At 40.5% G+C, this 14,435-nt stretch overlaps 1 protein-coding gene across 24 annotated transcripts in view; it reads right to left on the bottom strand.

The window, feature by feature from the left end:
- Nucleotides 1-14,435, bottom strand: part of ABI3BP (ABI family member 3 binding protein) — a 263,204-nt gene that overhangs the window by 37,821 nt on the left and 210,948 nt on the right. For 23 of the 24 annotated variants that reach the window (XM_033433301.2, XM_049709993.1, XM_049709996.1 and 20 more), the window contains 5 exons: nt 13,774-13,839; nt 5,664-5,741; nt 4,059-4,163; nt 891-1,019; nt 307-375 (listed from right to left, as the gene is read on the bottom strand). In XM_033433301.2, coding sequence (XP_033289192.1) covers nt 307-375; nt 891-1,019; nt 4,059-4,163; nt 5,664-5,741; nt 13,774-13,839 — 447 coding nt within the window. The remainder of the gene's footprint in view (nt 1-306; nt 376-890; nt 1,020-4,058; nt 4,164-5,663; nt 5,742-13,773; nt 13,840-14,435) is intronic. The other variant, XM_049710006.1, reaches the window with a different exon arrangement.

Here is a 14,435-nt window from a genome sequence, read left to right as displayed (position 1 = left end):
TGAGAATAGCTTCTCTTGGGTCACTGTTAGTCCTTCATCCTGGGCACCAAAATAAACAGATGTGGAGCAGACCTGAGCCCAACCTATAAGAGGCCCAGCTGTACCTGTTGCTAGAAGTAGAACCACCCAGCCAAACACATGGTAGATCAGCTGACCTCCAGGCAATTTGTAGACACATGAGAAATAAATCCTTTTTAGAGTATGCTACTAAGATTTTGTGGTTGTTTATTACACAGCAACAGCTGACTGATACATCCACCAAAGATAGCTTTGTTAAAATGGAGATTTGGAGCCAGTCATACATACCTTTGAATCTGGGCTTCCCAAGAGGATCAGTTTCTCTTGTTGGACTTGAGCTAAAGTCAGTCATATTACCTGAGAATGGAAGATACAATGAAAAAGTAGTAAAACTATAAATATTTAATACATATGCCTCCTAGTCAATTCCTTGCAATTTGATTTCAATTATTATTAGTATTACTATACATATTATCCACACTAAAAGGCCTTTAATTGTGTCCTGCTGGTGCCCTTCAGTGTAATAAATAATGATTCAAAGATTACAACCAAGTAGCTAATACTCATTAATAAATTAAGATATGCGTAATTAGTAATGACATGCGATTTAGTAAGAAGCACTGGGTAATCTAGATCTTTTTAGGAAGACTTTCCTAAAGATCTTGGGAACTTCATTCTACGTCTGCAAAGGGAAGGAGCACATTCTATAATAAAACATTAGAAATAAGTATAATTTTTAAATTAAAAAATTCATAGCAATCATAAAATTGAGTAAAATAGATGATCCAGAACTGGGACTCTTTTCTCCCTAGTTTGAAATCCTTTAGTACTTCGTAGCTAAGCATCCAGTGGGAAGTGACTGATATACTAACCAAGATCTTCTCCTGAGGCAGGAGCTGTTGGTTGCTTTTTATCTGTCTCTGTTCTCTCCAAGGGGGCTTCAGTAGGTCTGAGTGTTGCCCTCAAGGGTGGGGAAGTTACTCGGTCTGATGAAATGATTCCTGTAATGTAGAGCCAAAGGATTCAGGCTTTATAGGGAGCCCTGCTGAGTTCCCCATTTATTTACTCAATAAATATTTATTAGCGCTTACCATGTGGCTTGGCACTATATGCCAGGATTAGAGAGAAAATAAGACCTGGTGTCCTTGATCGGGAGAGATGTGTGAGCCAAATTATACTGAAGCATTATAGATATTGTGAAAGCATGGGATAAGGTCTCAGAGAGGACAAGTCTACAGGGAAAGATGATGAGTGTTGGGTGGGAGGAGGGCAGGAATGCCTTCCCAGAGGATGTACCAATAAAGAGGAGAAGTGATCAGTAGGTAAGCCTGAGAGCTGTATTCTAGTCAGAGGTTGCAGGAAGAACCAGGTCAGGGAAGCATGAAATCACATGGCGTGTTGAATTTGAAGGGGTGAGAGCCAAGAGTGCCAGGAGCAGTGAGAGCAGAGTACGGAGGGGCCGGGAAGGGCAGTTCATGAAGGGCCTTGCATACCATGGATTTAGATATTATTTTTAGGTGATAAGGACCCATTAAAAGATTTTCACTAGGGAAGTAACATGATCAGATGAGGAGAGGGTGAACAGTTAAGTTGCAAGGCTGGTGGCAGAGAGAGAAATCAAGAGATTAAAGCAGTTGCGTAGGCAAGGGCAGAGGAGGTGAACAATGTAAGAAGCAGTGAGACTGGATGGAAGGGGTTTTACATGAGAAATGTCAAGGGGATGGAGTGGCCTCACTGCAGATTAACTGGCAGGCATGGGAGATGGCTGGGGGGGAAGAAGAAGAAGTTTCTAAGGTAATGTCTGTGATTCTGGCCTGTAGCTAGAACAGTGTCACTCTGAGATGCTATATTGAACAATGTCTCCTCCACTCTAAAAACACCTATAGGTCTCCCAAACAGGATGCATCCCAAGGTCTAGGCAAGTATGGGTAGAATAGAGTGGAGGCTAGATTAGGTTTTATAGTCCTCCTGGGAAAAGGAATCATTCTCAGACAATAGAGAGTCAAGGGGTACAAGACTGACCCAAGGACTGTGGCCCAGCACAGAATCACGGATGAGCCATTCAGATGGGCTGCTGGTCCAGCCCCTGCAGACTTATGCTCCTGGTCCTGGTGGGAGTAGGCCCCAATGAGAGGGTGAGTGAAAACCATGAGACACTGCACTGCAGCCTGAAGGAGCTTTCTAGAGGGTGCAGAGCAGCACTCATCCTGGCAAGGAGAGCGGGACTGAGAGGCCTCGGTAGATCTGGAGATAGGGGACAGGTGGAGATGCCTCGTAGTAGCCTAAGACTGTTCTCAGAGGCACATGTGCAAGAAGGCTTGTGTTCAGAGGACTCCCAGAACATTGAGTTGATTTCCTGAATTCCGTACGCACTTTCTGTGATGGTCATCAGGCCAAATCTGTATAACTGACCTCATTTGTGTTTGGCTCTTCAGTGTAGTCATTTCTTTTGAGTTAGAGGTGGAAAGCATGGGGCAGGGAAGGCACCAGAGTGAATCTCAGAAGTGGGATGTGTTTATACCATCCCACAGGCTGGGTGAGTTATACCAAAGCTACACTTCTTGATGGCAGTGAGCAAGGTTTCATATGGCAGGAACCAAGGCCGTGGAGGTGCAACTGAAGACACACAGCCTTGTAGGGGAGCTCTGTGGTGGGAGGTTCCCCTGACTCTTCCATGGGGGAAACTGAGGCATCACTTTCAGTCTGAACTAAAAGCTACAGAAATTCAAGTCACAGCTGCCCCAGGTTACAATTAATGAGGAAAACCTGGTCTCCTCACTGGGGCCATGTCGCTAGGCCTGGACCCAGGAAGGCACCATCAGCATGGATGAGAGGCTGATTCCTCTTTCAGCTGATGGAAAAAACAATCTAGAGACCACTGTCCCCTTGCTACATCATGAAAGCTTCTCCATCACCACACCCTCCTTCATCCTGTGAAAAGAGTGACAGTCATTCTCTTTCTCAGAAATCCTTATCAGTTTCATCTTTCACAGCTGTCCTTAACACTGTTATCCTGATTCTGACTACAGAATATTTAGGAAGTAGAGATGAAGGAAGAGGGAGGAAAAATGGGAACATGATCTGATCTGCTGGTAGGTCCACTGGAAGAAACTTTAAGAAAAGTGAGGTGAATCTTTGCTCTGAACTAGGTTCACTGATTCTTAATTTCACTCACATATTCACTCAATGATTACTGGATTCAGTCAATGAACACTGGATTTGGTTCTGGGAATTCAGAGAAAATGTCATCTGTCATCAAAGAGCTCATGATATAGTAGGGGAAGACAAGTACACAAACAAATAGGTATAAAACAGTGGTTTGCTCTAATAGAGGTATGTTTCAAGGAAAAGTAGAACAGAGAAGCAATGCTAAGTCTCCTTTGGGGAGCTAGAGAAGGCTTCTTCAAGACAAGGATGAAGTACAAGTATCCCAGGTGACTCGGAGTGGTCATTCTATGGGAAGAAGACAACACATGCCCTAGGATAGAGGCATGTGAGCAAGCTGAGAGGCAGCTTGACTTTAAAATATATTCCTGCCTTGTTGCACAGGCTAGACCTGCTCAGTCACCCTGAGTATTCCAGTTCCCAATCTTTCCCCTTGCACCGTAATACTGGGGTCAGCATGAAGGCTGGTGGACAAGGGAGCTATCAATGAGATGTAAAAGATTCTATCTCAAGAGACAGGATGATGAGTGGACGATATTTTCCATTACACCTGGTGGGTTGGCAGCACAAAACATCTCATCCAAAATAATCCACTTTTTGAAGAAACTGTGATAGCTTCTCTCTCAGCACAAAGCACACAGCATCTAAGAAGCAAACTGGCCTAGATGGACATGGGTGGTTACTTTCACCCCATCCACCCAGAATCAGGATGTGAGTCCTCAAAACTATAATGTACAGTCTGGTCTTTGGGGCCAAAACAGGCACATGTCACACACACCAAGGGCTCGTCCATTGCTTGAGCTATCACACCAAGAAGGGCTTGCGTTTGGCCAGTGAGATCAAGGAGGGAGAAGGAAGGTATGTGATTGACGTACCTGCGCTTCCTGGCTTTCCGGTGACATTATTTGGTGGTAAAGGCTTTCTTCGTGGGGGCATGGGTCTAGGTGGCAAGGGTGGGCGACGAGTGCCTGGGATTGTGGCTAGGAGATTATATTACAGATAAAGTGGTCATAAGGATTCACTCTATAAAAATCATGGGTTTTAAAAATATATAATGTTTGACAAGTAGCAGCTGGATGAGAGAGAATAGATTCTACAGAAAAGTGCCTGCAATACTTTCTGATGTTCTTCTAAATTAGTGCTTGTAACGTACCCAGGGATAACGAAGCACATTTGTGTATGGGTAAAATATTCTCTAATTATAGATGAAAATATATCAGTACATCTGCCCTTTGAAAGGAAAAGTAGAAAATAGATGTATAGAATTTATCATCTTTACTTTCCTATATAGACTCGACAGTAGCATTTCTGTGTCTCATTATCTCCAATTGCCTTTGATTTGCAGGCTACAATTCCTACACCATTTTAGCTTTGAGTTGGTAAAGCATATAATTTCTCCTTTAGTAGGTGTTCCACTCCATCCTCCAACTCTATTATGTAATTATAATTAGACAAACACTTTCAGAACTTCTCAAACGATTACAACAAAATAGCCCTGATGGCAGAAGCAATAAGCCTGTGGCCATGGAGAGCAGAGTCACCACACACGGGCACCTGGCCAGGGAGCTGTAAGTGGAAGGCAAAGTTTCACATCCACTCTGCTCTCTCACACACCCATGAGCCCTGGTGCAAGGCTGCCAGCCCAGAGGAAAGGAACGTTTTTCTAAATGGTTTGCCCGAAGGGCAAAGGGAAGAGACACCTTTTTATAATCTGCACAAAGGTGGACGAGGCTAGAGGTACCTGGAGCAGACCACCTTAACCCAAATTTTCTTTTAAGTCTTGTGTTATAGCTTAAAAATTCATCTCTTTCTTTGCATAATATGTTGGTTTAAAAATCTTCAAGTAAAATTGACAATCCAGGAAAATACCCTGTGGCTTTAAGTACTTCCTGGGATATTAGGAATTGTGCACGTGCGTGCATGTACTGCAGGGCGGGAGGGAGAGTGAGTGGTGAGGATACAATACAGATCTCTAACCCAGACATTAATACATCAGAGTAGGTTTCACAGCATCCTTTTAAAAGCACAGAGTTCTTATTCAATGCAAAGATATTATCGCTTCATAATTTTGGCCTATTATATAGAGCACAGCCTCAAATTAGAAACATAAATCATTTCAGGCAAAAGGATATTATAATAAATTACATAAGAACAAAACTTGTATATGATGAAAGGTAGAATCCACCGTTACGCTTCAGCATTTGTCCACTGTGGCCCCTCAGAACATTATATAAAGTAATTATTAAATCAGTGCCTCGTTAGAGGTACTTATTAATATTCAATTTGTGCATAAAGTGCTTTTTATTTTCCTGAAGATAATATTTTGGTATGTTTATCTAGCAATACCCCTGTACTGTTAGCATGGTTCTGATGCTTTGGGGACGGTGAGGATGCTACTTTTTTTTGCTGCAGCACATGTAACTTGCAGTTACAAGTTTCGGAGCAGAGCTGAGTGAGGGAGTCAGCATTTTATTCCTTACCTGGTTTTTTTGTGGAGTAAGAAGAGTCCACTGACACATTTCCATCAGCACCAGATGGCAGTGGTGCTTGCTTGACCCCTGTGAGCAGAGAGGATGACAGAATAAATAGATAGCAAAAATGTGGTAAGTAGTCTTCACAGAAACTTATTGTGCTCCGAGAGTTTGATGGGCTTCTCCCATCTGTGTATAGGAAAAAAACTTAAAGCCCTACTGCATTCATTAGTTGTGATTTTTTTCTCTGCAGAGTTAGTGTTTGATTGCAGAACGTGGTTTTGCCTGAATTTTCTATGATGCCCACCCTGCACTGCCTGCCTGGGTGATATTGTTTTGCTAGGAGTAGTTCATCTACAGTGATTGGCTATTTTTTTCTTTTTGCCAATATTCATGGGCAAATTTTGTGGTTTTTAAAAAACTTTTCTCCAACTCCTCTACCCCAATGAAAACCCTTAAAATTCCAGTGTGCTTGGGTTTGTACTTAATGAATTGACTTTAAAAATATTTTTTGAGAGTTCTTGGCTAGAAGGCTGGTTAGGCCACAGACTGGATCTGTGCTTTTGAGATTTGTAAATTAGGCCTGGGCACGCCTAGAATTCCAAATTGCTGTTTGGAAGAAACTGACCTGAAAATTACTTTGCGCGCTATTTTATCTCCTAAGTCCCTCAAACACAATCTGGTTCTAGGGTTTTGGGTAGCAATCCTAAGGGTAGAGGGAACCAATTTAGCTTTTGTCCTGCTTTTTAAAAATTATTATTCTTTTACATTATAAAATAATCTTCCCTGATGTGGCCGGCAGTCTTCATTAAGAAATAATAGGAACAGATGTTTTTTAGAATCTCAAAAGTAAATATTATCTTAGATATAATGGCTCACCCTAAAAAGAGAATCCATACTCTGAGGACCTGACTCTAATTCACCAATTAAAAAATAAGAATAAACATTGAATTAAAATGCTAGTTAGTACATTAACAAGGACAAGCACAACAACAACCCTGTTTTGAGTTCCAGGACTCTGTAGGGACATTATACACCCAGTCTCATTTAACGTGTAGGCAGATATATTAAGTATACAACAGAAGCTGATATTTTTACATTAATTTATGAAATTATTATAACTATAATGGGCATTAGTCAGCATTATAATATTAACTTATTAGTATTATTAACAGTTATAATAATAATTATGATTAACATTAATTTATGAAACCCAATATTACAATCCCACACCCTCTGCTATTTGAATAAGAGATAACATATAAAATCAAGGTGAATGTATGTAGCCACGAATCAACTGCTGTTGATTTGTGGTAGGAATAAAATGTTTCTGTGGTCACTGACTATTTTGTGGCTCATCCCACAGGCATTGTGAGAACAAATAGCTCATTAGTTTTCTTCCTGTGCCCTCTTCTTAGTGGTAATGGAGGTGGGAAGTGACTCATTTGGGTGGTTACTCTGTCCATGGCTTAAGGGAAGGCAAAGTGCTTTCATTTGTGTCACCAGGATAATGTGGCTTGCTGAGATCTGATTTACCACTATTTTTTGAGGGTAAAACTGTATTATATCCTCTAGAAGCTTAGTAGGCTATGTGTGACTTCAGTAGATCCTTCTTCATAGCCTTTCTCCAAATCTTTCCACCCTTAAGAAAACAAAGTATTTTGATCCAGTACTGCGCAAGCGCCTTACATATTCATGACGTGATTTGATCCATACAACTCTTCTGGGTGGGAGATACCACCCGGGTCTCACAGATGAGGAAACCCAAGGCAAGGGGAGAGTAAGCACTTGCCCAAGGACTCACAGCTGAAGTGGAGGCATTCACACCCATGTGTGCCCAGCTCCAAAGCCCATCTCCTAAGCACTAATTGGGATAGTACAGAGTGCTTTTTCCTGTCATCTTCTTCCCTATGTTAAAGAGAAAACCACAGGCCCAAAACGGCATCACTTGTGCTAAAGCCCATGATACCAAGCCTAGACTTAAAAGCTGACTTAACTGCAGTTTTGACCTTCCCCAGAAATGTAATCTCAATCAACCAGTCTGGAATATTCTGGTCAGCACTGCGCCCTTCATCCCCCAGAGGAAGAAGAGGCAATCTACTTAAAACCCATGCAACTCCCTTCTACCCAAAAAGAAGTTGTCCTGGCCTAAAAATAGTATTTTCTTTTCTTTTTCTAATAGTTCCCTTGCCCCACCCTTCTTCCTATTAAAAAAACCCTTTCATTTTGTACAGCCCTTCAGAGTGCCCTTCTGGTTGCTAAATGGGAAGCTGCCTGATTCAGAAATTGTTGAATAAAGCCAATTAAATCTTCAAATTTACTTGGTTGAATTTTGTTTTTAACGCTTCTCTTACTCTTCACAATGACTCTGACTTTAGCCCTCGAGTCCTATACTTTTTTCTTTTGGGTGGTTTGAAGTGCCACCACTGGGTAAGGGCTAAACAGCCATGGCTGGCAAGCACGTGTCATTCATCCATGCCACTGGTGTGTGGGACTCAGAAATACAAGGATGACATGGTTTCCCAACCAGGCACATGCAAATCCAACAAGTCACAGGCTGGTGAAATGGAGATGTAGGAGAGAATACAAAAGTCTGCAGGATTACTTTATGAATAAGATCAAACATGTAAACATCCCTGGCCTCTTTTCCAGTTACGGGAGAAATCAGCAGAAACGAGCCATTTTCTGTCACTTTCTGTATAGGCAGAGATGGAAGCATCATACTGTTATAATTCTTATAGGTTAAGTACCCAAATCAATAGAATGTCAGCTGCTAAACTGGACTTTGTCCAGCCTTTAGAAACAGAGAAAAGCCAGTAGTGGATGAGAATGTTGGTAAGAACCCAGCAGAAGGCAGCTGCGGGACGCAGGGAAAGAGCATTGAACAGCGGACAGGAGACTGAGCTCTAGTTCTGGCCTTGGTTCCACCTAGCTGTGGTTTGCATGTCAGCCAGGAGCAGTGTGAGCACAGGACCTGGAGACCAGTGAACTTCTGCGGCCCTGAAATGAGGAGAGCAAATAAATGCCAAAGGTAGCAGAGAGGCAATGGGAGGGCAAAGGAGAAGCCAATAAGAGCTATTGCAGAGAAAGAATCCTCAGGAATTGGCAATCAGCCAGTCTGGCCCAGGCTGTGACCTGAATTCTTTTTCCCTCAGGCAGGATTAATCCACTGTTTTCTAAAGGGCAGAGTTGGCTCTGGAAGAACCAAGACTTCAGCTTCAGTGTGAACCTCCATTGCCACATGGGACTTCTCCAAAAATATCTGGATTTACATAGTTCACCCTTTAGCAATTTATTGTCAAAAATGAAGTAAGGATTTGGGTATTTTTAACCATGGTAACAGAAGCTTTGCAAACAAACACAGTAAACTGGGAATCAATTTCCAAATGTAACAGAGACTATTCCCTGTGACCAAAAGGAGTGGTATTTATGGATGATTGGTTTCCTCACCCTTGTCTCCAAACCTTAGCACCTGGCTAAAAAGTCAGGGGTGATGAGCCAGCAGACTGGAAGATTTAGCCACAGCTCAGACAAACACATTCCTCACCTTGGAGGAGTCTGGGTTCTTGTTGTCAGGCACACTCCGTGTGGGGTCAGTGAAGTGTGGATTCCTCATTAGGAGAAGAAGGAGTAGAGAAAGGAGTTTGGGGTTCAGGTATCTAATATATCTGCCAAACCGCATGTGCCAAGTGCTTTCCAAACTACATTTTGCCTGGCACATAATGGGCTTTCAATAAATGTCAGTTGAATGAAAGAATAGTTGCACAACTCAGCAGCTTCCTTCCATAGGGAGAAAGTTGGAGAGATTGTCTAGCACAGAATGGGCAAATTTTTTCTGGCAGGGGTTAGACAGTAAATATTTTCAGCTCCGTGGGCCATACTGTCTCTGTCACAACTATTCAATTCTGCCACTATATTGTGAAAGCAAGCCATGTTTCTATAGAACTTTATTTACGAAAAAAAGACAGTGAGCTGGGTTTGGTCTGTGGGATTGTACTCTGTGCAATCCCCTTGGTCTAGGGCATGCTGTTGCATCTCTGGAGTCAGATCTCAAGTTGGTTATAACATGTAGAACATAATTAAGCTGAGATACATCTCTGGAAACCCTGAAAAAGCAGACTGCTGGGAAAATGACCTACTTAAAACTTCATTCTCTGAAGGCTACTTTCTAACTTTAAGGTGGAGAAATATTTATACATATACATGTGAAATAAACATAAAGCAGGGTAAATATCTATAATGATGTTATAAATCAAGAAACTTTGCTCAAGATAATTTAAAGATTCCTGGGGCTTATGGAATCATTGAAAGAATTGTGTAGAGGCCCAAAGAATCAAGGACCATAGTTTTGAGGCCTCAGAATCTTTCTTTTTTAGTTTTCCAAAGGCACAACATTAAGTGGCCTAAAATCATGAAGAATATGTCCTATAAATCCTAAACACATCCTTTTATCAACTGATTTTTTTATATGTAAAATATCTGTGCTGAAAACTTCAGCAAGAAAAGCTATAGGAAAATATATGTGAGATGGATAACAAACATACATATTATGGGTGAAATGTCAAACTTGGATAAGGAATCAGTTAACACAAAAATGGTATCTCATTAAGACTCAATAGAGGTTAGAAGTGAGTATGAATGAGATAGTAGGACTGGGTCAGAGAAGAAAGAAAAGAAACTTGATGTGAATACCTGCATTTCTATTAACAAGTTAGATCAAAACTATGCACAGTCTAAGTAATGTGGACTCATGTAAGTCTACAACCTGAAGAGAACAGATTTAAAAACATTCTTTTTTCTCACCAATTTCTCAAGACACTATTCCCCAGGCAAATACTTCAAGAGGTGTTAAATTTTCCTTTCATAATATGCTACACAATGGCATCTGTAATTTGCAATTTTTATACCATTACTTCTTTTCTTGCCTTATTGCACTGGCTTAACACTCTGCTTCTATTTTCAATGGAAGGGGTAAAAGTAGGAATCCTTGCTTATGTTCTTGATGTTAGAAGAAAAACATTTAAACTTTCCTTGTAAAATAGGATGGTAGCTGTAGGTTTTTCACAGATGCCCTTTATCAGAGTGAGGAAAATTCCTTCTATTCCTAGTTTTCTGAGAGTTTTCATCATGAATGTTTTTTGAATTTTGTCTAATGGTTGATTGTTTTTTAATTTATTGAGATGATCATATGATGTTTTCCTTTGCTCTCTTAATGTGGTAAATTACACTAATTTGTTTGAATGTTAAACCAATCTTGCATTCCTGAGGTAAATATCATTTGGTTGCTATATGTTGTGGTAGACAAGGAGATGTACCACCCATATCTCCAATCAAGGCCCTCTCAGCTGAGGCTGACTGTGAAGGATATGACAGTGGGATACTGTCTGTTGACTTCATTCCCTTCAGGTAGGTCAGGCAAGTCCTTCCCTGAAGGGGGATCCCAATAGACAGACATCAGAACATAGAACATGTGCAACACATTTTGATTGGGGATGGTAGTGGAGCAAGGAAAGGGGAAACAATGAGCTCAGCTTTGTTTACCTGTGCCTATCAACCTATTTCTTTTCTTTTTTTTAAAATAAATTTTATGTATTTATTTATTTATTTTTGGCTGTGTTGGGTCTTCGCTGCTGCATGTGTGCTTTCTCTAGTTGCTGCGAGCGGGGGCTACTCTTCATTGTGATGCGTGGGCTTCTCATTGAGGTGGCTTCTCTAGTTGTGGAGCTTGGGCTCTAGGCATGCGGGCTTCAGTAGTTGTGGCACATGGGCTCAGTAGTTGTGGCACATGGACTCAGTAGTTGTGGCTCACATGGTCTAGAGTGCAGGCTCAGTAGTTGTGGCACACAGGCTTAGTTGCTTTGCGGCATGCGGGATCTTCCTGGACCAGGGCTCTAACCCATGTCCGCTGCATTGGCAGGTGGATTCTTAACCACTGCACCACAAGGGAAGCCCCACATTTTACATTTAGATCTATGATCCACCTTGAGTTCCTTTTTGTTTAGGTAGGGGAGTTCTTTGTTTGCTTAGTTTTTGTTTTGTTTAGTGTTTTTGCATACAGATATCCAGTTTTTCCAGCACCATCTTTTGAAAACACTGTCCTTTCTCTGTTGAACTGCCTCTATACCTTTGCCCCATGTCATTTCACCATAATTGTGTGAGTCTATTTGGTTGATGGTGCTGTTTAGATCTCTATTCTTGCTAATATCCTGTCTGCTCATTTTTTAAAATTAATTAATTAATTAATTTATTTTTGGCTGCCTTGGGTCTTCATTGCTGCACGTAGGCTTTCTCTAGTCACCGCAAGCAGGGGTTACTCTTCAATGCGGTACATGGGCTTCTCATTGTGATGGTGGCTTCTCTTTTTGCAGAGCACGTGCTCTAGGTGTGCAGGCTTCAGTAGTTGTGGCGTGTGGGCTCAGTAGTCCATCAATCTATTTCTACCAGCAACCAACTAATTAAACTGAAGAAGTCCTGGTAAGAGATCATCCTTTCAAAGCTAAGTTAGGTGAGTTATTACAAAGTTGACTTTATCTACACAAGAGGGTAACAGATGTCAGTTTGTATTACAAGTGGCTCTGGAAAAAATATTTATATTGCTAATAAACTAAAATATAATAATGCTCTGTTTTCCCTCCAAAAGACAGAATTTTCCTTGTGAGAATCAATGCTTGATTATACTGAAGGTTAATGGCTTTCAAGTTTGATCATAGCTACTTGTTCTTTGTTTTGTTAACATAAATGCTTTCTTCTATTTGTACTTAGGCAAACTCCAGGGAATTATTTTGAATATTAAGAAGGTGGCTCTGTTTAGAGCCAGACTGTTTACGTCAATCTGAGACACTATGAACTGCCTAATCCCACTTGGGAAAAATAAAAGGAACAGCTGAGCATAAACAGATATTGGAATGCTTTCTTGCTTTTCATGAGTCAGGAATTTATAGTATCTGCCTCATTAATTGAAGGGAAGTGAATTCCTAGAACTTCAGACATTGTAATAACCGAGTACAAAAACACACACTTAAAAAAAAATCTAAATCTTTTTTTTTTTTTTTTTTTTTAGCGGTATGCGGGCCTCTCACTGTTGTGGCCTCTCCTGTTGCGGAGCACAGGCTCCGGACGCGCAGGCTCAGCGGCCATGGCTCACGGTCCCAGCCGCTCTGTGGCATGTGGAATCCTCCCAGACCGGGGCACGAACCCACGTCCCCTGCATCGGCAGGCAGACTCTCAACCACTGCGCCACCAGGGAAGCCCCTAAATCGTTTTTAGACTGAATACATGTCTTCAGGTAGTATTCATATCTCTTTCTCATTAGGGAATAATTATGGGTTGATTTTATATATACATATTAAATAAACTAATTTTTATGCTTTTTTACACAAGCAGGCACAAGATTTGCACTATTTAAAAAATATTTCAAGGGAACAATGCAATCCCATATTAAGGCATTTAATAACTACCATTTATCCACTTAGTGAGTTGAGTGTTTGAACTTTTATCAGATCATTGTTCTATTTATCTGTATGATATTCCATAGATGAGACTGGATTAGGGCAATGTCACTGAATCAAACTGAATGATTTGGAAACACTGATATGCTTGTAACCAGGGTGATCATTTGCTAACTGCTCTTCTCATTTAAATGTCATATTCCAGGTGGCTAACAGATCTGGGTGTATTAAAAAAATTTCAGTGGTACTTGCGAAATTATAAACTGGAAAACGAAGTGATAACAATCTCAAAGACCAAACTTGTATATAGAAAGTGTTTTGAAGTTAGGGAAACAGCTATTTTGATATTTTAATTCAATAATTCATATTCAGGATATTTTTAAGAATCAAGACTATATATTGTAGCTGTAGCTGATTTAGTGGACTAGGCTGAGAAAAGTGAAAAACTATATTTTAATCTTTTCAGAGACATTTGAAATTTTGTTCTTGTTGTTGAAATTTTGACTTCAGAATGAATTACAAGTTTCAATTCTATCAACTTCCAAAACTGGCTGTACTAACAAAACTGGTAAAAAAAGGAATTGAAATGTGCATTCAACAAAATTATAAAAATTGAATGAAAACATTTAGAGTTTAATAGGATCAAAAGGAAATAAATTTGTGATCATTACCTGTTTCCATTCCATTCCCTTTGGGCATTGTACTGGGTTTGGGTCTTGTAGTTGTCCTATTCAGAACTACAATAAAGTGGGAAATAAGTAGTTTAGACATTTTTTAATTGAAAATTTGTAGCCAAGGAAAATAAAACTTTCCAGAGAATTGGAAGTCATTTAACTGGGCGATAAAAATATGATGACTCACCAAAAACTGTTGTTCAGAATATAGAAATCACAAGTCTGGTATAAAAATCAGACTTGAATTTGAGACCTGAGTATGTACTCTGAGGTGATCACTGGGCTTGAAAAAATAGAGGGAATTTATATTTCTAAGTGGGAACTAGCTGGCTTCATTGATAAGCACTAGATACATTCCAAAATGGGACTGAAGAAAGATCAGGACTACATATGCCGAAAGAAAACCCAAAACTTGATGTGTATTTATTTGTCAAGGCCTCCTAACACATAAGTTCGTGGTCATTTTGGAGGAGTCTCTAGGTACATACGCTCCTTCATAATCTTGGCCCAAGTCCACCGTTAAACTCAGAACTATGATAAAACCATTGAAATTTCTCTCCTGCTCTGTTGAGAGTCATAATAGTACAAAAACATTGAAGTCAGCTTTTTATCTTCCATTTAGCAGAGTTTTCAAGGAAAAGCACTAAGTGTATCGCGAT

The sequence above is a fragment of the Orcinus orca genome, chromosome 5 (assembly GCF_937001465.1).
Source record: "Orcinus orca chromosome 5, mOrcOrc1.1, whole genome shotgun sequence".
Lineage (NCBI taxonomy): Eukaryota > Metazoa > Chordata > Mammalia > Artiodactyla > Delphinidae > Orcinus > Orcinus orca.
The sequence above is the reverse complement of the archived record's forward strand: the minus strand, read 5'-3'. Positions and strand labels throughout refer to the sequence as shown.